The 27,315-nt window shown below is 43.5% G+C and overlaps 1 protein-coding gene across 1 annotated transcript in view; it reads right to left on the reverse strand.

The window, feature by feature from the left end:
- Positions 1–3,014: 3,014 nt before the first annotated feature.
- TMEM233 (transmembrane protein 233) overlaps positions 3,015–27,315 on the reverse strand; it is a 46,951-nt gene continuing 22,650 nt past the window's right edge. The window contains exons 2-3 of the mRNA XM_033220419.1: positions 15,498–15,634; positions 3,015–4,384 (exon numbers count right to left, since the gene is read on the reverse strand). Coding sequence (XP_033076310.1) covers positions 4,378–4,384; positions 15,498–15,634 — 144 coding nt within the window. The 3' untranslated portion in view covers positions 3,015–4,377. The remainder of the gene's footprint in view (positions 4,385–15,497; positions 15,635–27,315) is intronic.

Genomic DNA, 27,315 nt, shown 5'->3' on the forward strand with positions numbered 1-27,315 from the left:
ACACTGAGCCTTCCTTCCCTTCAGTACAGCCAATGTGTTCTCCTGCAAAGTGACGGCATAACACTTTGCTCATGCCTCTGTCTGGGCACTCTCGTGTTTCCGTCTCATTGTTTATGTGTATCTGTTCCCCCCACTAGACTACTGCCACCTTCTTAGGGGTCTCTCTTAAACATACTGGAATTTCCAAAGCCCAGCCCAGTTTGTGTGGTTGAGCAGGTGCTCTATAAATATTGGTCAGAGGAGGAGCTGGATGAGAGTGACAACACCATGGGGAAATTGTTTGAAAAGCTATTAGGAGGCCGGGCAACCACGCCTGTAATCCCAGCACTTTGGGAGGCCGAGGCAGGGGGATTGCCTGAGGTCAGGAGTTCGAGACCAGCCTGGCCAACATGGTAAAACCCCGTCTCTACTAAAAATACAAAAAAACTAGCCAAGCGTGGTGGCACATGCCTGTAATCCCAGCTACTGGGGAAGCTGAAGCAGGAGAATCGCTTGAACCTGGGAGGCGGAGGTTGCAGTGAGCTGAGATCGTGCCATTGCACTCCAGCCTGGGCAATAAGTGTGAAACTCCACCTCAAAAAAAAAAATAAATAAATAAAAGAAAAGCTGTTAGGTTACTTTTGCCCTGCACATGGAAGGTATAGTAAAAAGCAGCATGCTTAATGTGGACGCTGCTTTTTGTTTTATGTTTTTGCCTAGCAAATCTCTCTCCTTCTTCTGGTAAAAGCACTTTGGTTTTCCTTTGGGGAACCACCCTCCCCGCACCCTCAATCTATAAAGTTTGGGTGGAGCTGACCTCACATTCAGTTCCAGTGATTGAATCCTGACTTCAAGCCTGGCCAATGAGGGCACCACTTGCCCCTGGCCACAGCATCCATTTGTGTTGGTACAGTGGCTGTACCTGTTTGTTAATGACTGGTATCCATTTTGATAGGTCGGTTTCTGTTTTGTATCAATTGTTCATTATATTGAATTGAACCATTTTTTTCCCCCCGGAGCTATTAGGGAAGAAACTCTTTCCACAGGCATTGCTAAGCTGGTAGAAAAAAGTCCAAAGCTGTTGGCAGTCATCTTGTCCCTACTAAACTAAAATGAACTCAGCAAGTTGGGGCTGAGACATGGAAAGGGACACGTTCCCAGAAACCCTGAGCACCAGGATCCAGCTGCACCTGAAGCTATCCCTGGAATTTTCTGTTTTGTGAGAGTAAACTCTACTGTTTGCTCTATTTAGCCATTTTTTTTGTAACTGGCTGATTAAGGAATGTCTTGGCTGATAATACACCAATTCTTTTTTTTTTTTTTTTTTGATACGGAATCTCACTCTGTCACACAGGCTGGAGTGCAGTGGCATGATCTCAGCTCACTGCAACCTCCGCTTCCTGGGTTCAAGCGATTCTCCTGCCTAAGCCTCCCAAGTAGCTGGAACTACAGTCCTGTGCCACCATGCCCGGCTAATTTTTTGTATTTTTAGTAGAGATGGGGTTTCACTGTGTTAGCTAGGATGGTCTCGATCTCCTGACCTTGTGATCTGTCTGCTCGGTCTCCCAAAATGCTGGGATTACAGGCGTGAGCCACCGCACCTGGCCACCAATCCCTTTTTAAACTGTGCTTTTGCAAGTGGAGCAGGGGCAATCTTAGCTTTGGAGGAAGCTCTGGACAAGCCCATCATCCCAACAAAGACCATTTTGTCATTCTCAGGGCTTAGGACCTGGGGGACACCCAACAAAAATCAGTGGCCTTCTTGACCCCATGGATCACATTTAATAACAATATTTTTCTTATTTTATTTTCGCTTTAATGGAACCAACATTTTCAGTGCCAAGTAGAAGGACATTTCTGGCCATAAATTAGTTCAGAGTGATGCCTCTCTAGCGCCACCTCTGGCCTCTCTGGGGTCTTCCCTGGGGACTGAGGGTTGGACTAGATGAGCTTATTTTGGTTATGGAAATCTCTGGAAAGTGGGGAACCCCAAGAAAACACAATTCACACACTGTGGTACACAGGCTTACTTAAAACCATTTTTATTCTGCCTCTCAGCAACACCTTTCATTTGATTTGGGTAAAAGACCAGGGACCCAAACACGCACAAACAAAAAACAGGATGTCAGAAACAGAAATCAGTATCCAGTATATTGGAATGATGCTAGAATCTCTGTGTGTTGAGATTTCGTGTCCCTGATTCAACGTCCTCCTGGGACAAGTGCTGGCTCATCACAACATCCGGGTAAAATGACAGGTAGAATCTGATGTTCATCAGCTTTTATTTATTTTTTTGCTAGGGTTCAGTATATGAAAACATGCTGAAATTTGTATTGGTATAGTACTTAGAAACCCCCCCGCCAATGGTTAGTCACATCTATGACAACAATTAATTCTCATAACAGCGCTGTGAGGTAAGGAGGCAGGCATTCGTATCCCCATTTTGCAGGTGAAGGAATATTAGGCACAGAGAGGCTAAGAAACTTGCCTAAAATCGGCTTGCATAGCTAGTTAGTGGCCAATTAAAAACCCTGCAAAAACAAGAGGGCATTGGAACTCAGATATTGACTCTCAGCCTCTTATTCATTCAATTAGAATAATCTGCCTTTCTTTTTTCTTTTTCTTTCTTTTTTTTTTTCTTTTTTGAGATGGAGTCTTGCTCTGTCACCTGGGCTGGAGTGTAGTGGTGCAGTCTCAGCTCACGGCAACCTCCGCCTTCCAGATTCAAGTGATTCTCCTGCCTCAGACTCCCTGGTAGCTGGGATTATGGGCATGCACCACCATGCCTGGCTACTTTTCATATTTTTAGTAGAGATGGAGGTTCACCATGTTGGTCAGGCTGGTCTCAAACTCCTGACCTCAAGTGATGCGCCCACCTCGACCTCCCAAATTGTTGGGATTACAGGCGCCACCATGCCCAGCCAGCATAATCTGCCTTTCTTTTGCTTCATTATCACCATGTTTCTGACATTGATTCTTTGAAGTGACTTTTGCCATATACACATATGTAGTGTGTTAATTGATATTTTCTTGAGTTCTCCTATTTTTCTTAATTTATTTGAACAGAAACAATGTATCCTATCTCCCACTGTGGGAAGCTGTAAATGGAAGGTAATAAATAAAATAAATACCATGACACAAAACAATATCATTACATTCTTTCTAGACAGAAGACTGAACCTGAGACCTGCTCCTTCTTTGTTAAAAAGGGGAAAGAGCCGTAGTATCTGAAAGGTGTAAAGGACCTGCTAGCACTAAACAGAGACTTTTTCCTTGCTGTAATCAGGATGAAAAAAGAATAGAAAACGGGAAACATTCTTTGTGATTTGGTATTACTTAATGTTGTTCCTAGAAACTACTTAAAAATTATCTTGTGTACCACCAGTGGCATGCCCCTTGTGCTCTGTGAGACACTGGGTTGCCGTGTTCTGGCAGGCAGAATAATGGCATCATTGAACCAGTACATTCACACCTAAAGGGTTTACATTTGACAGAAAAGAAATACAATGGGTGGCATTTCCAGGTGGCATCCAGGAAAATCAAAGATCTTGCCTGAGACTTACTAGAGAAAGAGAGGAGAGAGAGTGAGAAATTGAAAAAAAAAAAAAAAAAAACACATTCTATAAATACAGCCAGTTTATTCCCAAAACTGGGATAGAGGAAGTGCTCATGTACCTAGGATTGGCCACTAAGTCCATTCTCAGAGCCTACGTTTGAGCGAAGAGTGAGGTTTTGGTCAAGTCGACCAACGTGGATGCAAGCAAGGGAGGGGGCCTATTTGGAAACGTAAGGATCAAGACAAGAGACCAGAAAAGCCCCTTCTTTGAGTGTTTAATGACCAGATGGGTAAACTCTGGGCATGGGAGTGCCGACTCCCAGAGGAGGAGTTACTGAAGGTTGTAAGAATAAAAGGAAAAGCAAATCCACAACTTGAACTCTACTAGACAATTTTAAACATGCTGCAAATGTTTGTGCTCAACATCGTAAATACCAGCACCCGCTGCTCTTCCTAGAAACCTCCATCTCCCCCAGTATGGAGATCCCCCGGATCTCCTCAGTGAAAAGTTATGTGATTTCCTGAGGCTTGCCTCTGGAGGAGAGGAGTGGACACAATGGGATTCGCTAAACTGAGACAGTGAGACTTCATTTTTCTTTTTTCTGTTTTCTTTTCATTTTTACAAATCAATGACTTTGGCTGATCTGGCTGTGTAGCTTGGATTTCCTACATTTTGGACTTTTTTTTTTTTTCTTGTTCATTTGCCAGGGACCTGCCTCTGGAGAGTCCTGGAGGAAAAGATCTCACAGTCTGAAGTCGAGGATCCATTCCTCAGAAACTCCTTTGGGTGTGTGTGGATGAGGTCCATCCTCCATGCTCACAGCCCACTGACCGCTGGTTCCTCAGGCACTGTGTGGTACGGACAGAGGGAGAAAGAGAGAAAGATCGTGGGCTGAGCTTCTGTGGTTGCCTTTCCCAGCTCGATGCCTTCCTTATTAGATGGCGATGACTCTGGTTAAACACATGCTGAAAGGTACCAGCCCACCTGCACACGTTTGACTCTAAGCAGGGGCTTCCTTTTGAGAAACATATTCTATTTGGAAAACTTATTTCATCTTACATGTAGGACATGCAAAAAAACAACAAAAAAGAAACAAACAAAAAACCTAATAATGCAGATACGGAAAAATGCCTCTTGAGCATTTCTGAACCTCACTCTCCTCCCCAAGGGTTAGTATAGTAGCACGTTAGCAGTTTGGTGTAAGTTCTCAGGTGTTTTTCTGCATTGAAACTGATCAATAAGCATTTAGAAATAGTATACTCATCATGTGTATGTGTTTACATAATGCAATCGTGCTGCAATTTCTTTTTTTGTTTTACTCACTCATTTATTCAATGCATATTTACATGCTGGGCACTGCTCTAGTGCTGATTATAGTAATAACACCCAACATTTACTTAGTGAGTACAGTGTGCCAGGCCCTGGAGTTTGTGCAATTTAACCTTCACAGCCCTATAAGGTAGGCATTGTTATTATCCCCATTTTATGTACGAGAAAACAGAGGCACAGACTGCTTAAAAGGTATACCTAAGGGCACACAGCTACTTAGAGGAAGCACCTGGACTGGAACTCCAGCAGTCTTGCTCTGTGGCCCAGGCTGGAGTGCAGTGGCGTGATCTCGGCTCACTGCAAGCTCCGCCTCCCAGGTTCACGCCATTCTCCTGCCTCAGCCTCCCAAGTAGCTGGGACTACAGGAGCCCACCAACATGCCTGGCTAATTTTTTTTTTTTTTTTTTGTATTTTTAATAGAGACGGAGTTTTACCGTGTTAGCCAGGATGGTCTCGATCTCCTGACCTTGTGATCCACCCGCCTTGGCCTCCCAAAGTGCTGGGATTACAGGCATAAGCCATCACGCCGAGCTGTAAATAGGCACTCTTAAGGGCCATGCTCTATTATTATGGGCAGTAACAGAAATGAAAATGTCCCTGGAGTTCTCATGCCAGTAGGGGGAAACAGACCATAGATATATAATTTATCAGGGAGTGGTAAGGAAGAGAAGTAAAACTGACTAAAGGGATAGTCTCTTTGCTAACGTAATATAAGAACAAGTGCCAGATGGAGAGATGGGAACCAGATGAGTGGCTTTTAGGAGGAAGAGAGTTCCAGGCAGAGGCAACGGCAAGTGCAGAGTCCCTGAGGCAGGAATGTGCTTGCATTGCTCAGAGAGAAGACTCTGATGTGGCTGAAGTGAAGGGAGTAAAAGGGAGAGAGGGGAGATGAGGATGAGGAAGGGGAGATGAGGATGGGGAGGCAGCAGCCAGATCATGCAGGGCTTGTAAAATCATAGTAAGAAGGATGTCTCTACGTGTATACTTTTTCAAAAAATAGAGACGGGATCTCACTATATTGCCCAGGCTGGTCTTGAACTCCTGGGCTCAAGTGATCCTCCTGCCTTGGCCTCCAAAAGTGCTGGGATTACAGGTGTGAACCAGGGCACCTGACCCTGTCCCCATGTTTAAACTGCAGTGTGGTATCCCATCATACGAATATATCACTCCTAATTTAACCTGCCTACTGATGGACATGTAGGTGGTTTCAAGATTTCTCCTACTGCAAACAAAGCTGCAATGAACATCATTGCACACCTGTGGTTCCCAACCCCGGCTGTGCATTAGAGTTACCTGGAGAACCCTACAGTCTACCAATCCCTGGTCCTATTGCTGGAGATTCTAATTTAATTGGTCCAGGGTGGGCCCTGGGCATTGTTTTTAAAATTTTTTTTATTTTAATTTTTTGAGACAGGATCTTGCTCTGTCACCCAGGCTGGAGTACACTGGTACAATTATAACAGACTGCAGCCTCGACCTCTTGGGCTCAAGCTGGCCTTGCACCTGAGCCTCCCAAGTAGCTGGGACTTACAGGTGCATGCCACCAAGCCCAGATAATTTTTTTTTTTTTTTAAATTTTTAGTAGAGATGAGATCTTGCTATGTTGCCCAGGCTGGCCTCCAACTCCTGAGCTCTAGTGATCCTCCTGTTTCTGCCTCCCAAAGTACTGGAATTACAGGCATGAACCACAGTGCCCAGCGGTATTGGCATATATTTAAAGCTCCCCCGGTGATTCTAACACATAGCTAGGGTGAAGCTTTACTGTGTTACGTGCATTTTTGTGCACCTGTCTCTAAGGTGGATACTGAGCAGTGGAATTGCTGGGTTGGTGGGTGCCTGGATTTTATATTAGATACATCCAAACTGACTTTCCAAAAGACTGTCCCAGTTTCCTCTTTCACCACCAGTATAGTGTCCAATTTTTCACATCCTGGCCAACCTTGATATTCCCCATCTTTTTTTTTTTTTTTTGAGGCGGAGTCTCACTCTGTCGCCCGGACTGGAGTGCAGTGGCCGGATCTCAGCTCACTGCAAGCTCCGCCTCCCGGGTTTACGCCATTCTCCTGCCTCAGCCTCCCGAGGAGCTGGGACTACAGGCGCCCGCCACCTCGCCCGGCTAGTTTTTTTTGTATTTTTTTTAGTAGAGACGGGGTTTCACCATGTTAGCCAGGATGGTCTCGATCTCCTGACCTTGTGATCCACCCGTCTCGGCCTCCCAAAGTGCTGGGATTACAGGCTTGAGCCACCGGATATTCCCCATCTTTTTAATTGTTGCAATCTGCCAGACAAAAATATGTAGTATTTTTTTTGTTGTTGCTTTAATTTGTGCTTTCTTGATTACCAGTGAGGTTTAACATCTTTTTAATGTTCATTCTGATTTCTTCATCAACATTTGCTAGCTTATATCCTTTTCAAAGCAAAAATCCTTCCATTGTTGCTGGCAACTTAGGTCTGATTTGTCTCTACCTCAGCTTATCTGAACCATCACAGAAAGACCCTTCTAACCTTCTGGAAATAAGTAACGATTCCCATTTTTCATTATGGAATCACGAAATCTCTCTGCGCAAAACAATTTCCAGAAAGCCTTTCCCCAGCCAACAATATAGAAAAGAAGAGGGATTTGCTTTTAAGCTTTTGCAAAAAGGTCAAGTTCCTGCTTCATGTCCACCTTGATATGTATGTCTCATTCCAATTCTGATGCAATTGAAGGATATTTTGAGGCCAGGAAAGGATTCATTTCAATTTGCTTAGGAGAGAGGAGCTTTCCCAGTACAGAATGGGTCAAGATCTTCGAACTCTTTCCCAGTACAGAATGAGTCAAGATCTTCGAACTCTTTCCCAGTACAGAATGGGTCAAGATCTTCGAACACTGTGCGTTCTAATGAGACACAGTCATGGGACCCTTATCCCTGTTTAGAGGTAAGTTTTTCCTTAATGAAAACCTTGGAAAACAAAGGCTGTTGTTGTTAAGAATGGCAAACAAGCGTTTTTAACACACAGGTGTGTACCTGGCTGTTTATACCTCAACAAGACCACTCAGAGATGTACATTCAGGGGAGTTGCACTGTACGTGCATTTAACTTATGGCAGATCGACTATTTATGTTCCTCAAAAAGAAAAAAAGCCACAGAGCTGAAGTTTCTGACTGCCGCCCTCCTCAAGGATCATGAGCACGGATGGGGATGTCACGTCTATTCCTTCTATGTGAGCCCAGAGTGTGGTTCCAGTGTTGAAACAGATGCCATGAACCCTAAACCCAGCCACATACTTCAGCATACTCTCAACCCAAGGAACAGTCACCTCTTCCAACACTGGAGACATTCACTGGCTATGCTGGGCTGATCAAGATACCATGTGTGAGTCTCCAATAGGGTGCCCTCCTTGGATACTTCCAAGATTAAGTTTGATTATACTCAAAGCTCACCTTGTGCCCTGACATGAGAACCTTACTCCTGAGTAACAAGAAACTCCACTGTATTAGCAGGGTCATCTGAGAATGTCATATTTGTCACAGAGGACATTTGTCTCATACCCAAATGTTGTCGTGGCCAAATTCCACAGAGCATCAGATAAGAGAACAAGAGCCTGATCTCAGGGAGACAAGAAAAGACCTGGGTGTGGCGGCTCAACCCTGTAATCCCAGCTAACTCAGGAGGCTGAGGTGGGAGGATCACTTGAGGCTGGGAGTTCAAGACCAGCCTGGGCAACATAATGAGATCCCTGTCTCTAAAACAAAAACCAAAAACAGAAGGGAGGGAGGAAGAGAAAATTTAGGAGGTGTGTAAACTTTCCAGGGAAGCAGCAATAACTGAAGCTTCTACCAGATACCTTAGGTGTGATATTGTGATAAAGAATGATAAATATTTGGTCCCTGCATCTGGTTCCTGAGACAGAGCTCCTAACACCCTTGTAGACTGGGTACTAGGAGAATCTTTTGTTTTGATGTTTTGTCTTGACTCTAGTTTCTGACACAGAGCTCCCAAATTCCTTGGAATTTCCTGGGTGATAGGACTATATTTATTCTAATGAGGCAACTCTTGGTGGGCCCCTGGATAGCCTCAGGTTGTGGTGGGTTGCCAGGGGAACTAGCCATGTAATTAGAAGGTTGGAACTTCCAGTCCCACCCCCTGGACTCCAGGGAGGAGAAATGGGCTGAAGGTTAAGTTGGGCACCAATGGCCAATGATGTAATTGATCATGCCTATGTAATGAAGCCCCCATGCAAACCCAAAAGGACAGGGTTGGGAGAGCTTCCAGATGGCTGAACGTGTGGTGGGACCTGGAAGGTGACACACCTGAACAGGACATGGAGACACCACACCCCGTCCTACATACCTTGCCCTATGCATCTCTTCCATCTGACTGTTCATCTGTATCCTTTGTAATATCCTTTGTAATAAATGGGTAAACATAAGTAAGTGTTGCCTTGAGTTCTGTGAGCCACTTTAGCACATTAATAGAACCTGAGAAGGGGATCATGAAAATCCCCAACTTAGAGCCAGCCAGTCCGAAGTGCAGGTCACAACCTGGGACTTGCAATTAGCATCTGAAATGGGAGGCAGTCTTGGGGGACCAAACCATTAACCTGTGGGATCTGACTCTAACTCCCAGTAGATGGTGTAGTAATTGAGCTAAATGATAGGATACCCAGTTGGTAGTCACTGGACAATTGCTTGGTGTGTGGGAGAAACAAAACACACTTGGTCACAGCTGTGTGTTATGTTGAGTGTGTAAGAGAAGAAAAACTGTTTATCTTTTTATCTTAGGGATGTAAAAAAGTCTTGTTTGTGGCCGGGCGCAGTGGCTCAAGCCTGTAATCCCAGCACTTTGGGAGGCCGAGACGGGCGGATCACAAGGTCAGGAGATCGAGACCATCCTGGTGCAACACAGTGAAACCCCGTCTCTACTAAAAATACAAAAAACTAGCCGGGCGAGGTGGCGGGCGCCTGTAGTCCCAGCTACTTGGGAGGCTGAGGCAGGAGAATGGCGGGAACCTGGGAGGCGGAGCTTGCAGTGAGCTGAGATCCAGCCACTGCACTCCAGTCCGGGCGACAGAGCGAGACTCCGCCTCAAAAAAAAAAAAAAAAAAAGTCTTGTTTGTTGGCACATGTCCACACAGGCAAGAATGTTCTTCATTAAATGCAAAGTCCTAGAATAGTAGTTCTGCAACTTTAGAATATTTAGAATTATTTTTCGGGGAAGGTGGCTTGTGATATTTCCAAGCTACTCAGGAAATGGGGTCCAGGAACTTGCATTTTCATAAACATCCCAGATGAATCTGTCCTAGGTGGCTCTGAGATTTGTGCTTTGAGAAACATCACTAGAATAACCTAACCTTGCTTGAGTCCTCAAGGTATCAGCAGGAAGCAAAAGCCTGCAAATAGTTTGGTTTTGACTAGGGATTTGAATGACTGGGATTGATAAACGGATGGCTACTATATTTAAACATTTCACCTGTGTGATTTACTGCTTCCCTTTCCCTAGCAACTTGAGGGCGGAGAGTTTTCTGACTTTGAAAGACTGCAAGTCCATGATTCTGTCTGGACAAGAACAATTTTCTGCTGTCAATGCAGGATTCTATCTAAAATGGTTTAATATTTCAGTGGAATAATTTCCAGCTCTTAGGAATTTGATGTCATGAAACCCTATGTTTCATTGCCCCAGCCACCACGTGGCTTACGTAGATATCCTGTAGCATAGGATGAATGAGAGCTTTTCATGAGTTTGGGTAAAGACTATCATGATCTGAGACTATGCCAAGGAAGTAAACTACCCGCGATTTCAACCATTTGAGATTTCAATCTGTTCTCAAACACACTGGCTACAGCTTTCTTGATAAGGATAGAGAATGATTTTTTTTTAAGACAGGGAATTTACCATTTTTAAAAGGCAGTAGTTTACTTCAAACAGGTTTTTTGTTTTGTTTTTTTGTTTGTTTGTTTGTTTGAGACAGGGTCTCACTCTGTTGCTCAGGTTAGAGTGCGGTGGTGTGATCATGGCTCACTGCAGCCTCAATCTCTGGGGTCAAAAGATCCTCCTGCTTCAGCCTCCCGAATGGCTAGGACTACAGGTGTGCACCACCAAACCCAGCTAATTTAAAAGAAATATTTTTTGGAGCAACAGGGTCTTGCTATGTTGCCCAGGCTCATCCTAAACTCCTGGCCTCAAGAGATCCTCCCACCTCAGCCCAAGGTATTGGATTACAGGTGTGAGCCATCACACCCAGCCCCTAGACAGCATTTGGAAATGAATAAACTCAGAAAACTCACAGATTCATGGGTTTTGGGTCAGGCTTCGACTCCTTTAATGTCAGATTTTTCCAGCCCCTCTGTGGAAACAGACTGTTACAAAGGAGCCTGCCTGTGGGTAGACCTGCTGGGTGGCAACTCCATTCCCCTCCCTAGCATTGGGTTACACATAGCAGATTAGGATGATGAGTTTGCTGTAAATGAAAACTGACCAGTCCATGAATGGCCACCATCTGCACGTTCTTCCTTGTGGACTTTGATGCAGGATATTTGCCAAGGTTTGGTAAAGACTGTTCTGCCCGCCACCTGCGTCTGAATCCTCAGGTTGGGAGCAGGGGCAGCTGAAAGATGCAGATGTTCTTGAGCCCCACTTCTGATTTAGCAAGTTGGAATCTTTTGAGGTGAGGCTCGGATGCTAACTTTTTAAAAACCTCTCCAGGTAACTGTTATGGAGTGTAAAGCTTGGGCACTTTTGCCTTAGAAGTTTCACATTGCCATTTAGTTCCTCCCATAAATGAAGGCTGGAAGATTTAATTTCAAAGGATTACTGAGAAATTGGCCATGTTACTTGGAGGACAGATTTGATTTCATTCTCTAACGGCTAGTTATTTTCTGCCTCCTTCCTTCTTTCTCTCTGTCTCCCCCCCGCCCTCTCTTGCCCATACATGCATATGACAACGCCTTTAAATTTGTATATTTATTTATTTTTTGAGACAGGGTCTCACTCTGTCACGTAGGCTAGAGTGCGATGGCATGACCATAGCTCACTGCAGCCTTGAATTCCTGGACTCACGTGATCCTCCCATCTCAGCCTTCCAAATAGCTGGGAATACAGGCGTATGCCACCACGCCCAGCTAATTAAATTTTTTTTTTTTTTGGTAGAGATGGGGTCTAGCTATGTTGCCCAGGCTGCTCAAGGAACTCCTAGCCTCAAGAGATCCTCCCATCTCTGCCTCCCAAAGTGCTAGGATTATAGGCATGAGCCACCGTGCCTGGCCTGTTTTCTTTCATAACGGAGGGAAAGGCATCTAGAAGGAATTTGACCCTACAGATGGGGAAATAATTCAATTCTCACTTTATAGTTAGGGAAATTGAGGCAGAGAGAGTTTAATAATTTGCCCAGAGAGCCTATGTGGTAGAAGTAGGATCCTGATAAAGCTGGTATTAAATCATAGCTCTAACCATTGTGAACAGTGCCTTTTAGGAAGAAGGAACAGAGAGGCTACTCCTTCTCATACCTTTTATTCCTAAGAAAGCTTCAATCACAAGCAGAGACATTCAATCACAAGCAGAAACACATCATCCCCAGATAAAAACACTTATATTAAAATTGGAGAAAGTCTACATACAAATGCTTCTAGATCCCTTCCAACACTTCTTGGATGGAGTTGCCATGAGCAAACTGGTCTTTGAAAGCAGACTGTCCACTAGAGACTGCAAAGTAGATAGTGTCTAGGCTGCAAATGTTGTTTCTGTGTTTTAGTAATGTGAATTGCTTGTCAATATCTAAAAAAAATCAGATTTTACATAAAATTCCAGATTTCCAACATCTCTTGAAAAATGAGCCCCATGAGGCCTGCATGGTAAGTGGTTACAGTTGGAGCAGTGTGGTGGCTGCTTCCTTTAAACTGTGCTTTTGAAATTACCATGGTCCCCACCACTTCTTATTGTCCTATAACCAGGCTACCTCATGTATGTCCTTTCCCTGACCCCTGTACTCCTTTGATTTTGTGAACCTTGGCCCTGACTTACCACACATTTCTGTAGGTTGAAACCTCACCATACCATTCCCCCATAAATAAACCCTGGAGTTAGCCACAAGGCAAGTACCACTTACTGGCCTTTGTTACTGGGTGTACTAGCAAGGACATATTGACTTAGAGGCAGTGCAGAGTTTGGCTAAGAACACAGCCTGAAGAGTGACACTATCCTGGTTTTAAATCCTACTTTTCCCACTAACTAGCTGTGAGGCTTTGGGCAAGTCACTTTACCCCTCTGAGCCTCGGTTTCCTCATCTGCAAAATAGGGATAATAATACCTATCTACCTCTTGGGGTTGCTGTGAAGACTCAATGAGGATTAATTCATGTAAGAGCTTAAAACAGTACCTGGTATATGTCAAGGTCTATGTTAGTGTCAGCTGCTATTATTATGATCCACTTAGCTCGAACACTAATCTAGGCAGTATGCATTTTCACAAGTTCCCAGGAGCCAAGCCAAGGCTTGGCCTCATTCCCTTGGAACACTGTCCTTTGTTTGGCTCATAAGCATAAAGCCTTGAATTCTATTTAGTGACATCTTGAATTCTGAGGTCCTTTCCTAGTAACATTGATAATAATAGTAATAATAGGATTAATAAATGTTTACATTTTTGTGCACCCACTAAAGAACAGAGACACCAACTTACACATTCTGTGAGTCATCCAATTAACCTTACAATAGCTTTATGAAATGAATTATTCTCACTTTACAGGTGAGGAAACTGAGGTTCAGGAATGTTAAACAATTGGCTGAAGGTCTCACAGTGAATAAGTGGTGGCTGGGACCTGGGTCCAGGCAGTCTGGTGCCAAAACTGCACCATTAAACTCACACTCTGTGGCTCCCCTGCTCACAAGTTCACAAGCACCTTACACTTTCTCTTAAGAATATAGTCAGATTCATTCACATGTATTCTCCAACCATCTTCCTCTTCATAGGCCAACATCAAATTTGCCATCTTGCAGGCAAGAAACCATGAGTTTCCTTTCATGTTTGAGTGTCCTTTTCTCTTTTCTTTGGCCAAAGCCATTTAATTTTCTTTTGTGACACTTCCTGTTTTGATATCTTCCCCTCTACCCAGCTGCCACTGATTGTTCCTGGATCTGCCTTGTTTGATAGGAAGTGGATCTACCATGACATCTGTTGCTCTCTTGGTTGCCAAGGTTGGGTTGGCTGATCTGGAATGTCAAAAGAGGTCTCATTCCTCCCTCACCCACCTGGGTAAGCCTCCTTTGTCAACCAAGAGAAAGAGGTTGACCTTCTCAGCTCGATGGGTGTAGGACTTTGGTCAAGGGTATAGGAGTAGCCATGCCGCTCTGACAGAAAAGTGAAAGAATTTCTCAGCATTCTTGTCTGTCTTACCAGAAATTACATAGCAAGACAGAGATGGATCTGGGCTTGTCATTTCTGGGTCTGGGTTGCCTACCACATGACCTTGCCGTCTGTCAAACTTCTGATGGAAAGTGTTATTGATTCTAGCAGATGGAGCCCATCTGAGCTGGTTAGAGAAATCAGAATAAATTGTCCCAGTTCAGAGGGACAATACATCAACAGCATCCATCTTTTTATGAGATGAGAGTTCATTGTCAATACCAAAAATATATGGTGACCCTTCTGCCCTTAAACTAAAACAGTTATGCTAGTTTGATGCAAGTAGGAGTTTATTTAGCAGATGATGTTCTAGGGCAGAGCAAATAGCAATCCTAAATATCCCATTTACTCTCCCACATTTCCCACCCTCTTACAGTTAGGTGGGATTATGTGACTGATTTCAGTCAATGTGAGCCTAAGCGACATTTGTCGCCAGGCAGTAAAAAGCCCATGTGGGATTCTCCAGTCTTCCTCTCCCCCGCCTTTGCCTGAGGACACCTCATGTTCTAGATCTGAAGTTGGCAAACTACAGCCCACAGACAGATGCCTGTTTTTGTAAATAAAGTTTTATTGGAACACAGCCATGCCTGTTCATTTCTATATTGTCTATGGCTGCTTTTGTGCTAAAATGGCAGAGCTAAGTAGCTGTGCCAGAGACCATGATCGGGACCATATGGCCTACAAGGCTTAAAAGATTTACTATCTGGCCCTTTACAGACAAAGTTTGTTGGCTTCTGTTCTAGACAGAGCAGCTACAAGATGGTGGAGCTTTGTATAGCGTGGGACCCTGTGTGACTGTGTGGAGGAGAGACCTTCTACTGACCTATATGATCCATGTAACGGATCCATATTGTTGATCCAAAGAAGGATCCAAATCTTCTTTCTTTATAAATCACTCAGCCTGAGGTATTTCTTTATAGCAATGCAGAATGGACTAGCACACTACTTTTGTGCTACAAAGACTGAGTTGAGTATTTGGGACTATGTCCCTCTGTCCAGAGAATGTAGGGCCTGTAAGGCCAAAAATATTTACTATTTGGTCATTTACCAAAGAAGTTCACCCACTCCTGCACTAGAAGATCCACACTGTTGCTGTGTTCCCCTGGACTGGGACAAATTTATTCTGAGAAGAAAACATGAAAACCCTTTGGCTTGGGGTTGTTACTGGAGCATAACCTAATCTACCCTAACAGATTCCAATGGGCATTCTAGAAAGGGCAGTTGACATGGTGAGGGATTCAAAAGGCCTACTTACTTCCTTGTGAAGTGAACTGCACAAGAAATGCCGATGATGAGAAGGCCAATGATGATGGAGGCGATGGCTACCCACTTAGCATTCCGCCCAAGCCGCCTGGCTCCTTCGTAGTCTCCGTCGTTGTAGCTGTTCAGAGACTGGGGGACACAAGGGAAGAGCTGGTGATGACAGATAACCCACAGGGAAAGGGATGGAGGTACTCAGGCTGTCCTGATGAAAAGGCTCCAAGAGCCCTCTGGTGACTTTGCTCATCTCACTGACAGGCTGCTAAACAAACAGCACAGTCATCCCCTTCTCCAGGAATCTTTCCCTAAACGCTAAGGATGAGTTAACTGCTCCCTCTGTATTTCCTGATTACTTTTGTCTTAGCATTTACATAATAAGATTTTGTCTCTCCCACCAGCATGTAAGTGCGACGTGGGCAGGGGTCATCATCTGTCTTTTTTCTGTTTTTTGAGGCAGAGTCTAACTTTGTCACCCAGGCTGGAGTGCAGTGGCACAATCTTGGCTCATTGCAACCTCCGCCTCCCAGGTTCAAGCAATTCTCCTGCCTCAGCCTCCCGAGTAACTGGGATTACAGGCGCCTGCCACCACACCCAGCTAATTTTTGTACTTTTAGTAGAGACAGAGTTTCACCACATTGGCCAGGCTGGTCTTGAACTCCTGACCTCAAGTGATCCACCCACTTTGGTCTCCCAGAGTGCTGGGATTACAGGCATGAGCCACCATGCCCAGCCATATGTCTTGTTCAGCACGGCATACCAGTGTCAAGTGCAATACTTGCCATGTAGAAGATGCTGGATAAGTATTTGTAGCATAAAAGGACAAATGAGTATGTCTGTCTTGTTCACTAGAAGAGGAGTTTGCAAATCATGGCCCGTGGGTCAAATCCAGCCTGCTGCCTGTTTTTGTAAATAAGCTTATTTGGAACGTAGTCACACTCATTTGTTTACTATTGTCTGTGGCTATTTGATATAGTTTTGTTGTAGGGCAGGTAAGCCCCAGAATTGGGGCTTAGCCTGGGAATTTTTTTGGCCCTCTTAGGAAATAATTTAAGAGTGAGCTGGTGGTAGAAGAAAGCAGCTTTAGGCTGGGCATGGTGGCTCACTCCTGTAATCCCAGCACTTTGGGAGGTAAAGGCGGGCAGATTACCTGAGGTCGGGAGTTTGAGACCAGCCTGGTCAACATGGTGAAACTCTGTCTCTACTAACAATACAAAAACTTAACTGGGCGTGATGGCACCTGTAATCCCCAGCTACTCAGGAAGCTGAGGCAGGAGAATCGCTTGAATTTGGGAGGTGAAGGTTGCGGTGAGCAGAGATTGCGCCATTGGACTCCAGCCTGGACAACAAGAGTGAAACTCCGTCTCAAAAAAAAAAAAAGAAAACAACAACAACAACAACAACAACAAAAAAGCAGCTTTATGGAGGCGGTGGCGTTAGAGCCCTGACTTGGTTATAGCTCCGTGACTACTCCTGCAGAGCAGGGCTACCCCGCAGGCAGCGTATTCAGAGTGGCAGCTCAGGGCAGTGCTGTAGTTAGATTTATACTCACTTTTAACTATATGTAAATTAAGGGGCCGGTTGTTCAGAAATTTTTAGATAAGGAGTGGCAACTTCTGGGTGGTGGCCCTGGAAAGGGGTGGCAACTTCTGGGTCTTTGCCCTGGAAAGTGGTAGTAACTTCTGGGTGCTGCCATGGCAGTGGTAAACTGTCATGGCACTGGTGAGCATGTCTGATGGAGAGGAGCTTTGAGTGCCTTTTTCCTGTTTCAGTCAGTCTTCAATCTGCTCTGGAGTTAAGTCCCACCTCCTACCTCAGTTTGCATGTTTGTCCCCTCCAAATCTCATGTGGAAATGTGATCCCCAATGTTGGAGGTGGGACCTGGTGGGAGATGTTGTGGTCAGGGGGGCAGACCCTCATTAATGGCTTGATGCCCTCCCTGCAGTAATTAGTTCTCTCTGTTAGTTCATGTGAGAGCTGGTTGTTTAAAAGAGCCTGGCATAGTTCTCTCTCTCTCTCTCTCTCTCTCTCTCTCTCTCTCTCTCTCTCTCTCGCCCTCTCTCGCCACATGACACAATTGCTTTCCCCTTGCTTTCCATGATGAGTAAAGGCTTCCTGAGTCCTCACCGGAGGAAGATACTGGTGCCATGTTTGTATAGCCTGTAGAACCATGCACCAAACCAACCTCCTTTCTTATAAATCACTCAGTGTGAGGTATTTCTTTATAGCAGTGCAAAACGGACTGACACACTACCTTTTGTGCTATAAAGACAGAGTTGAGTAGTTGGGACTTTGTCTCTCTGTCCAGAGAACGCAGGGCCTGCAAGCCCAAAAATATTTACTATTTGGTCATTTACCAAAAAAGTTCACCCACTCCTGCACTAGAAGATCAATCCATGAGGTCAGGGACTTCAGATGAATTGTTCATCTCCATGCCCAAGCCAAGGCTGTCATTCCCAGCTGTTAAAATGTTGAAATACTCTGTACTCATTGATAAATAGCAGCTACTCTGAAGCTTGTCCCCCTTCTCCAATATCCCAACCATCCCACTTGCTCCTCTGCATTTTCCCTGGTTTCCCCATGATCCAACAACTTAAGGGTTATTAGTGCACTTAGCAGAGCATCTTCTCTGATTCTGTGCTCATGCCAAACTTGTTAAATATTTAAATATCGTCCTTGTTGCTAGTACTTAGTGGTGTCGGCACATTATTGGAGCTCAAGAAATGTGTTATTGACTGAATGAGTGAATGAATATGTCTGTTTCCCCATAGAATGTGAATTTTTTGAGGGCATTTTTGAGGTCTGCAGGACATAGCACAGTGCCAGGCAAAGAAGAGGTATTTAGAGACTGCTTGCTGCTGAGATGAAGGCCAGATACTGTTCTTCTCCTTTTAATAATAAGGGAATCTTAACCAATTGACATTATGTGCCTTCTGATAAAATACCCCGACAAAGACATTTTGCTTATGCAATTTCCTTTCCTTTCCTTTCCTTCCCTTCCCTTCCTTTCCTTTTTTCTTTCATTTCCTTCTTCCTTTCCTTCTTCCTTCCCTTCCCTTTCCTTTTCCTTTCCTCTTTTCTTGCCTTTTCTTTTCTTTTCCTTTCTTTCCTCTTCTTCTTCCTCCTCCTCCTCCTCCTTTTTTTTTTTTTTTTCCTGAGACATAGTCTTGCTCTGTTGCTCAGGCTGGAGTGCAGCAACATGATCTCAGTTCGCTGCAACCTCTGCCTCCTGGGTCCAAGCCATTCTCCCACCTCAGCCTCCTGAGTAGCTGGGACTAAAGGCATGTGCCACCACGCCTGGCTAATTTTTGTATTTTTAGCAGAGATGGAGTTTCACCATGTTGGCCAGGCTGGTCTCGAACTTCTGGCCTTAAGCAGTCCACTCGCCTCGGCCTCTCAGAGTGTTGGGATTACAGGCGTGAGCCATTGCACCTGGCCCTATGTAGTTTTCTCAATATGTTTAGCTTTTTTTTTTTTAATTAAGAGGGAATAATAGGGTATATCCTATTTGAGCAATTTTCTGCAAGACAAATGGCTTGAAATTATTTTTAAAAAGTCAGTGTCATGAAAGACATGCACACCCGCCCACCCACACACATCAGGAGACTCCTAGATTGAAGAAAACTAGATGAACCTAACAATTATATGCAATGTATGATCCTTGATCATGTCTGGGATTAATAAGTAGCAATGACAGATATCATTGGGACAATTGGGGAAATTCAAATGTAGAATAAACGTTATATAATAATGTTAAATTTCTTGAGTGTGATATTTATATTTTGGTTACGTAAGAGATTTTTTTTTTTTTTTTTTTGAGGCGGAGTCTCGCTCTGTTGCCCGGACTGGAGTGCAGTGGCCGGATCTCAGCTCACTGCAAGCTCCCCCTCCCGGGTTTACGCCATTCTCCTGCCTCAGCCTCCCGAGTAGCTGGGACTACAGGCGCCCGCCATCTCGCCCAGCTAGTTTTTGTATTTTTAGTAGAGACGGGGTTTCACCGTGTTAGCCAGGATGGTCTCGATCTCCTGACCTCGCGATCCGCCCGTCTCGGCCTCCCAAAGTGCTGGGATTACAGGCTTGAGCCACCGCGCCCGGCCAAGAGATTTTTTTTCTACAGAAGATACAGGCTGCATTATCTAGAACTGACATTATTGCAACCTGTGCCTAAATTTTCAGCAAAATAAAAATAAAAATGGCAAAAATGTTAACTATTGATGCATTTTGGTGATTATATAGGTCATTGTGTTATTTGCTCACTTATACTTGAGGTCTGCAATTTTTCAAAATAAAAAGAACACACAGTTTTGAAAAATAAGCTCTCTTTATCATCCCATGTCTAAGAGTCACCCAACAGTTGTGCTGCAGCCCAAAGAAGACTGGAAATACGTATTTAAAAGTTATGTACACGCACACCTGTAGTCTAAGTTACTTGGGAGGCTGAGGTGGCAGGATCATCTGAGCCCATGAGTTTGAGGCTGCCGTGAGCTATGATCGTGCCACTGCACTCCAGCCTGGGTGACAGAGTGAGACCCTGCATTTAAAAAAAAAAAAAAAAAAAAGTTATGTACAGAAAGACTCCATCAGTGCTGTGAATTACAGATTTCACTGAGAACCTCTTCCTTGATTCTGAAATCACAGCACTCCAGTAATAATTGCTCCTCTTCTTGGACTATCAAGGGGGATTAGACATATGCAGACAATTACAAGCCAGAGAAATACCCAGTATACCGCAGAGCTTTCTGCTTCCGGAACCTTCAATTAATTCTTGGATCTGGGCCACCTTAGTCAGCAACAGGCTGGAAGACTCAGTAATGAAGAGGAATTGCTTTCAGTCCTCTTGTATGAATGAGAGAGCGAGAACCAAAAACAATGTTAGGGACTTCCAGCAAGGTGAGTTCCCGAATTCCAAGTTATGAATTCTGGAGTTCTCCATCTTGGGTGTTGGTAGTGAAAAAAATACAGAGAACCAGGCCCTATCATGGAAAGATTCTGATTTAACGGGTATGGGGACCAGGCAGCATGTGTTTTTTGTGTGTGATTTTTTTGTTGTGGTAAAATATGCCTAAAATTTAATCTTCTAACCATTTTTAAGTATACTGTTCAGTGGCGTTATGTACACTCGCATTGCTGTGCAGCCATGACCCACTATCTATTTCTGGAATTTTCATCTTCCCCAGTGGAAACTCCATACCTGTAAAATACTCACTTCCACTCACCCTCTACCCAGCCAATGACAACCACAATTCTTTCTGAGTCTATACATTTGACTATTCTGGGTACCTAGTACAAGTGAAATTATGCAGTATTTGCTTTTTTTGGGGGACTGGATTCTTTTACTTAGACATAATAATGTCTTCAAAGTTCATCCATGTTATAGCAAGTGTCAGAATTTTTTCCCCTTTTAAGGATGAACAATACTGCATTGTAGGGATATATACAATATTCCATTTCAGGGATACATATTCCATTGTAGGGATATATACAATATTCCATTGTAGGGATATATTGCATTTTGTCTATCCCTTCAGCTGTTGATAGATACTTGGGTTGCTCTTTCATTATTATTATCATTAAAAAAAAATTTTTTTTGAGACGGGGTCTCATTCTGTCACCCAGGTTGGAGTGGAGTAGCACAATCTTGGCTCACTGCAGCCTCGACCTCCTGGGCTCAAGTAATTCTTCTACTTCAGCCTCCTGAGTAGCTGGGACTACAGGTGGATACCACCACACCCAGCTAATTTTTTTTGTGTGTGAATTTTTGGTAGAGATGGGGTTTTGCCATGTTGCCCAGGCTGGTTTCAAACTCCTGACCTCAAGCAATCCACCTGCCTCTGCCTCCCAAAGTGCTGGGATTACAGGCATGAGCCACCTTACCCAGCCTATTATTATCATTTTTAAGCTTCACAGGATTGAAAACTTCTGGTCTATGTAATTATCCTTAATGTCCTTCAAGGTCAAGATGCCCATCATCTTTACATTTATTCCAAGGAAGTATGTAATAGAGCATGGGCTTGAAATTCAGAGATCTGAGTTTAAATTCCATGTCTTATCATCTGTGAGAGCTAAGGCAAGTTATCAACCTTCCTAAGCCTTAGTGCCCTCGTCTGTAAATCGGGGGCAATAGTAATAGCACCCACTTCACATTGGTGGATCCAATGAATTAATGTGTGTCAAGTGGTTGGCATTGGCTCAGCACATAGTGTATGCTCAATGAATGTTAGCTTTTGCTGTGAATTGCTACTTCCTGCCTTGCTCTTATTTTAAGTCTGCACTCTTTGGGGGTGTAACAGAATCTTCTCTACCCCTTACTGGATCAGAATCTTTGGGGACCCAACTTTGAGAAGCTGTATTAGAGTCTTTACAAGCAAAATCACTGCATGGAATATTAGAACCCTAAATTCTGAGCTCATAATCCAGTTTAGAGTTATATGAATTCAGACCCTCCCAAACTGACTTATTGTGCTGCCTTGGAAAACACAGTTCTGAGATGATAGCCGTGATGATGAATTCATGTTGCGGTAACCATAGGAAAAATAATGAGGTCCCCTCTCTTTCCTAAAGAAAGAGATCCTGCCTGTTTGGATGAAAAAACAGTTTCATGTCCTCAGTAGCAGTGACCAGAAACGTGGGAAGGGCAGCCAGTCTGTCTTGTAGAAGGATACATCTATCACCTGTGCATTGCCCATGAGCACAGGTGAAATGAGGGTTCTTGGCCATTTGAGTTGTTTGACACAAGGCAGAGAGGCTGTGCTTGGTCACCTGGCTGAAGGGGATTTGGGTGCAAGCCACAGGTGAATCCTGCCCCACCTTCATCACCTGCTGCCACTGTGGCATCTTGTATGTAACCCTCCTGTCTTTGCAAACCACCATTTTTCCAGGGACATGTTAGGGAGACCTTGAGTGAATCTAGGAATGAGGCTGCTGTTGGCTTGAACACCAGATGAAAAGCCTCTTTCAGTATTAAGTGTGGACTCTCCTCTCCCCATAAATCCTTTTCCGAATCCATTTTCTCTCCTGGTACTTGGGAAAAGGACTGCCCATCGGTAGACCTGCTGGGTAAAAGAAAGAAGATGCGGGGAGAGATAGGAGTGGGAGACTCCAACTCTGAGATTTCATTGTGAAGGACTTCCATGGCTGGGGGGTCTCGGGCTTAAGGGTAGAGAACTAACAGTGAAGCGGAAAGAATTCTTTGCCTGCCTCCCCAACATGTCAGCTGTAATTCTTTTCCTCTTTTAATTGGAATTTTATACTGAGGTTCACCTGGCAGATGCGACAGACCGAAGCAGTGGAAATGGATTTTAGAGAAAATGCGTGGTTTATAAATCTTTTTCTGAAGAGCTTAGAATGTAAACTATTCCATCTGGTGTGGAAGAACTAGGAAGAAATGGGGCGGCTTTAGATACTCAACATTTGCATGATCTTATTTGTTCTTTTAAAAATTAATAATGCAATTTGTGAACATGTGAAACATTTGAATGCTACAGAAGCACATACAGTCAATAGTAAAGCTCTTTCCATAATCTTATTTCCCAGAGATAACCCTTATTAGCAGTGTGGTGCATCTGCTTCTAGACTTTTCCCCCCATGAATAATATGAAAAGAAAACTGACACTTTCTCCTGCTTCCATTATGGCTAAGCACATCATGTATCACAGTCAGGAGAGAGAAACAGCAATTTTCACCCTGAGAAAACCAAGAATGACAGAGCCAGTCTGTCTAGTCCCGATCCCTCAAATATTAAAACCTTGAGTACTTCCCATAAATCTTGGCAAAGACAGCTTCATCCCTACCTTTTGCAACTATGATGTCTAAACACAGGTTACCTCCTTTGTGGATACTGTAATACGTTCAGAAAGATACTGTTTTGTTTTCCAGGAACAGATTAATATAAAACAACTTGGTCACCTTGGCAGCTTTGCATCTGTTTTCTTTTAAATATTTGTGTTTTGCTTTGGCTAGCTGGTCTTTTTGAAGGTGGATTCTCTTGCATTTCTTTTGAAGTAAAATCTTTTCTCCTCTAAATGTTTTGGCCTTCAGTCTTTCTTTGACAAAATAACAATGATAACAGATAATATTTATGAGGCATTTAGTATATGCCAGGCACTATATTAAATGTTTTTCAAGAATGATTGGATTGGTCCTCACAACACTATGAGCTAGGTCCTTTGTGGTTTCCATTTTACAGATGGGAAAACTGAGGCACAAAGAAGTCAAAGCAATTTGCCCAGTCATGTGGCTAGTTTGGTACAGTGATTGTACACACACACACACACACACACAGGCACAGACACACAGGAGTTTGTGTTTTTTTTTTCTCTCTTTGTTTTAAGAATATGAATAGGCCAGGTGCAGTGGCTCATACCTCTAATCTCAGCACTTTGGGAGGCTGAGGCAAGAGGATCACTTGAGTCCAGGAGTTCAAGACCAGCCTGGGCAACATAGCAAGACCCTTGTCTCTACAAAAAAATTTTAAAAATTAGCTGGATGCCAGGAATAGTGATTCATGCCTGTAATCCCACACTTTGGGAGGCCAGGGCAGGAGGATCACTTGAGTCCAGGAGGTCAAGACCAACCTGGGCAAGATAGGAAGACCCTGTATCTACAAAAAATTAGCTGGCGTGGTGGCACGTGCTTGTAATCCCAGCTACTTGGGGATGCTGAGATGGGAGGATTGCTTGAGTCCCAGTGTTCAAGGTTGCAGTGAGCTATGATTGTGCCACTGCACTCCAGCCTGTGTGACAGAGCAAGATGCTGTTTAAAAGAAAAAAAAAAGCCAGATATGGTGGCATGTACCTGTAATCCCAGCTACTCAGGAGGCTGAGGCAAGAGGATTGCTTGAGTGCAGGAGTTTGAGATTACAGTGAGCTATGGTTGAGCCACTGCACTGTAGCCTGGGTGACAGAGCAAGACCCTGTATCTGAAAAAATAAAAAATATAAAAATGCAAACAGTATCATACAACATTTGTTCTGCAATTTGCTTTTTTTCCATTTAATATGGGGTGGGCAACTTCCCAAGCTAGTGTGTCCAAGTCTGTTTTATTCTTGTTTTCTTTCCCCATTCATGATTAAAATAATGAGTTATATTGACAGACTTCCTGATGTTACATGATCCTTGTATTCTTGGGGAACGTCTTGATTTGTTATGGTGCAATCTTTTCTTTGTAACTTTTTATTTTCAAATAGCTTCAAACTTATAGAAACATTGTGAGTTCTATAAACATTAGGAGTATGGTTGTCTTATTCTTTTTAAGGGCTTCCTCCTAGTTCATTTAAATGCTCATACCTCACCTATAACTATAACTATAGACATTTAGTTATTTAAAATTTATTGAGATTGCATAATATGCTGTAGTGGACATTCTAGTGAGTATGGCTGTCTTATTTTTAAGGTCTTCCTACTAGTTCATTTAAATGCTCATGCCTCACTTGTAACTATAACTATAGATATTTTGTTATTTAAAATTTGTTGAGATTGCATAATATGCTGTAGTGGACATTCTAATTCATACATTTTCATATGTTTGAGCCTAATTTCTAGGAATGGAATTGTTCAGTCAAACAGTATATGGATTTACATTTGGAGTGATAGAACCAAATTGCCCTGCAAAAAGGTTATCCAAAGCTATGCTCCCGCTAATTGTATTTAAGTGTTCTTTCCCCAACATCATTGCTAATACTGTATATTATCAATCTCTTTTTCCACATTCTAATGGGTGAAAAAGAATCTCAAGATAAAATTCAATTAATTAATGGCGAGGTTGAGCCATCTCTTCACACTTCAGATCTTAGCTCCAATGTTATCTTCTCACAGAGGACTTTTCAGACCAGCTTATCTAAAACTGGCCAGCTCTCCCTGGTGACCCACACAGTGCCTGGAACATAGAAGGAGATCAATAAGTATGTGTTGAATTAACAAATGTATGTATAAATGAATATTTATTGATCTTATGTGTTTCTTCTTGATGAGTTTTGTACCCATACCCTTTGTCTAGCTTTCTATTGGTTTGTCTTTGCTTACTGAGCTGTGGGAAATTTTACATATTATGGACCAGCACTGTGCAATAGAAATATAATGGGAGATACACAGGTGATTTTAAATTTTCTAGTAACCACATCAAAAAAGTAAAAATAAGTAAGTGAAATTAACTTCAATAATATACATTTTATTCAATCCAACATGCCAAAATATTATTCAAAGCTGTGGTATGAGCCATTTTTCAAGCACTCCATTGTCATATGTGGTTAGTGGCAACTGTACTGAATAACTGAATAATATTCCTTGACCTGTGACATATTTTGCAAAATTTTCTCCCACTTTCTCCTGGTCTGTCTTTAAAAAATATTTTAAAATACTATGATTATAGTGATATTATATTAATATAAATCCTGAGTGAATAGATTTGTACCAATGCCAATGTTTTTTTTTTTTTTTTTTTCTTGAGACAGGGTTTTGCTCTGTCACCCAGGCTGGAGTGCAATGGCATGATGTTGGCTCACTGCAACTTCAACTTCCCTGACTGAAGTGATCTTCCCACCTCAGCCTCCCAAGTATCTGAGACTACAGGTGAGTGCTACCACTCCCAGGTAACTTTTGTATTTTTTGTAGAGATGAGGTTTTGCCATGTTGCCCAGGCTGGTCTTGAACTTCAGAGCTCAAATTATCCGGCTGCCTCAGCCTCCCAAAGTGTTAGTATTACAGACACGAGCTACCATGCCTAGCCTGCTCTTTTTTCATATGTTTATGTTTTTATGGAATTTTGTCCCGTTGTATTAGTCCATTCTCATGCTGCTAATAAAGACATACTTGAGACTGGGCAATTTATAAAGGAAAGTGGTTTAATTGACTCACAGTTCAGCATGGCTGGGGAGGCCTCAGGAAACTTACAATCGTGGTGGAAAGGGAAGGAAATGCGTCCTTCTTCACACAGCAGCAGGAGAGGGAAGAATGAGTGCCGAGTGAAGGAGGAAGCCCCTTACAAAACCATCAGATCTCATGAGAACTTACTCGCTATCACATGAATAGCATGGGGGAAACTGGCCACATCATTCAGTTACTTCCTACCAGGTCCCTCCCATGATGTGGGGATTATGAGAACTACAATCAAAGATGAGATTTGGGTGAGGACACCACCAAACCATATAGTTGCACTCCTGGCCCCTCTCAAATCTTGTGTCCTCACATTTCAAGACACAATCATGCCTTTCCAACAGTCCGCCTAAGTCTCAGCTCATTCCAGCATTAACCCAAAAGTCCAAGTCCAAGGTCTCATCTGAGAGAAGACAAGTCACTTCCTCCTATAACCTTGCAAAACCAAAAGCAAGTTAGTCACTTCCTAGATACAATGCGGGTACAGGCATTGGGCAAATACATCTGCTCCAAAAGGGAGAAATTGGCCAAAACAAAGTGGCTACAGGCCCCATGCAAGTCCTAAATCCAATAGGGCAGTCATTAAACCTTAAATTTCCAAAATGATCCCCTTTGACTCCATGTCTCACATCCAGGTCACACTGATGCAAGAGGTGGGTTCCCATGGCCTTGGGCAGCTCCACTCCTGTGGCTTTGCAGGGTACAGCCCCCCTCCCTAGCTGCTTTCACATGCTGGTGTTCAGTGCCTGCAGCTTTTCCAGGTGCATGGTGCAAGCTGTTGATGGATCTACCATTCTGGGTTCTGGAGGACGGTGGCCCTCTTCTCACAGCTCCACTAGGCAGTGCCCCAGTGGGGACCTTGTGTGGAGGCTACTACTGCATATTTCCCTTCCATACTTCCCTAGCAGAGGTTTTCCATGAGGGCTCTGCCCCTGTAGCAAATTTATG

Source organism: Trachypithecus francoisi, unplaced genomic scaffold (assembly GCF_009764315.1).
Source record: "Trachypithecus francoisi isolate TF-2019V2 unplaced genomic scaffold, Tfra_2.0 Lachesis_group11, whole genome shotgun sequence".
In the NCBI taxonomy this organism is placed as follows: domain Eukaryota; kingdom Metazoa; phylum Chordata; class Mammalia; order Primates; family Cercopithecidae; genus Trachypithecus; species Trachypithecus francoisi.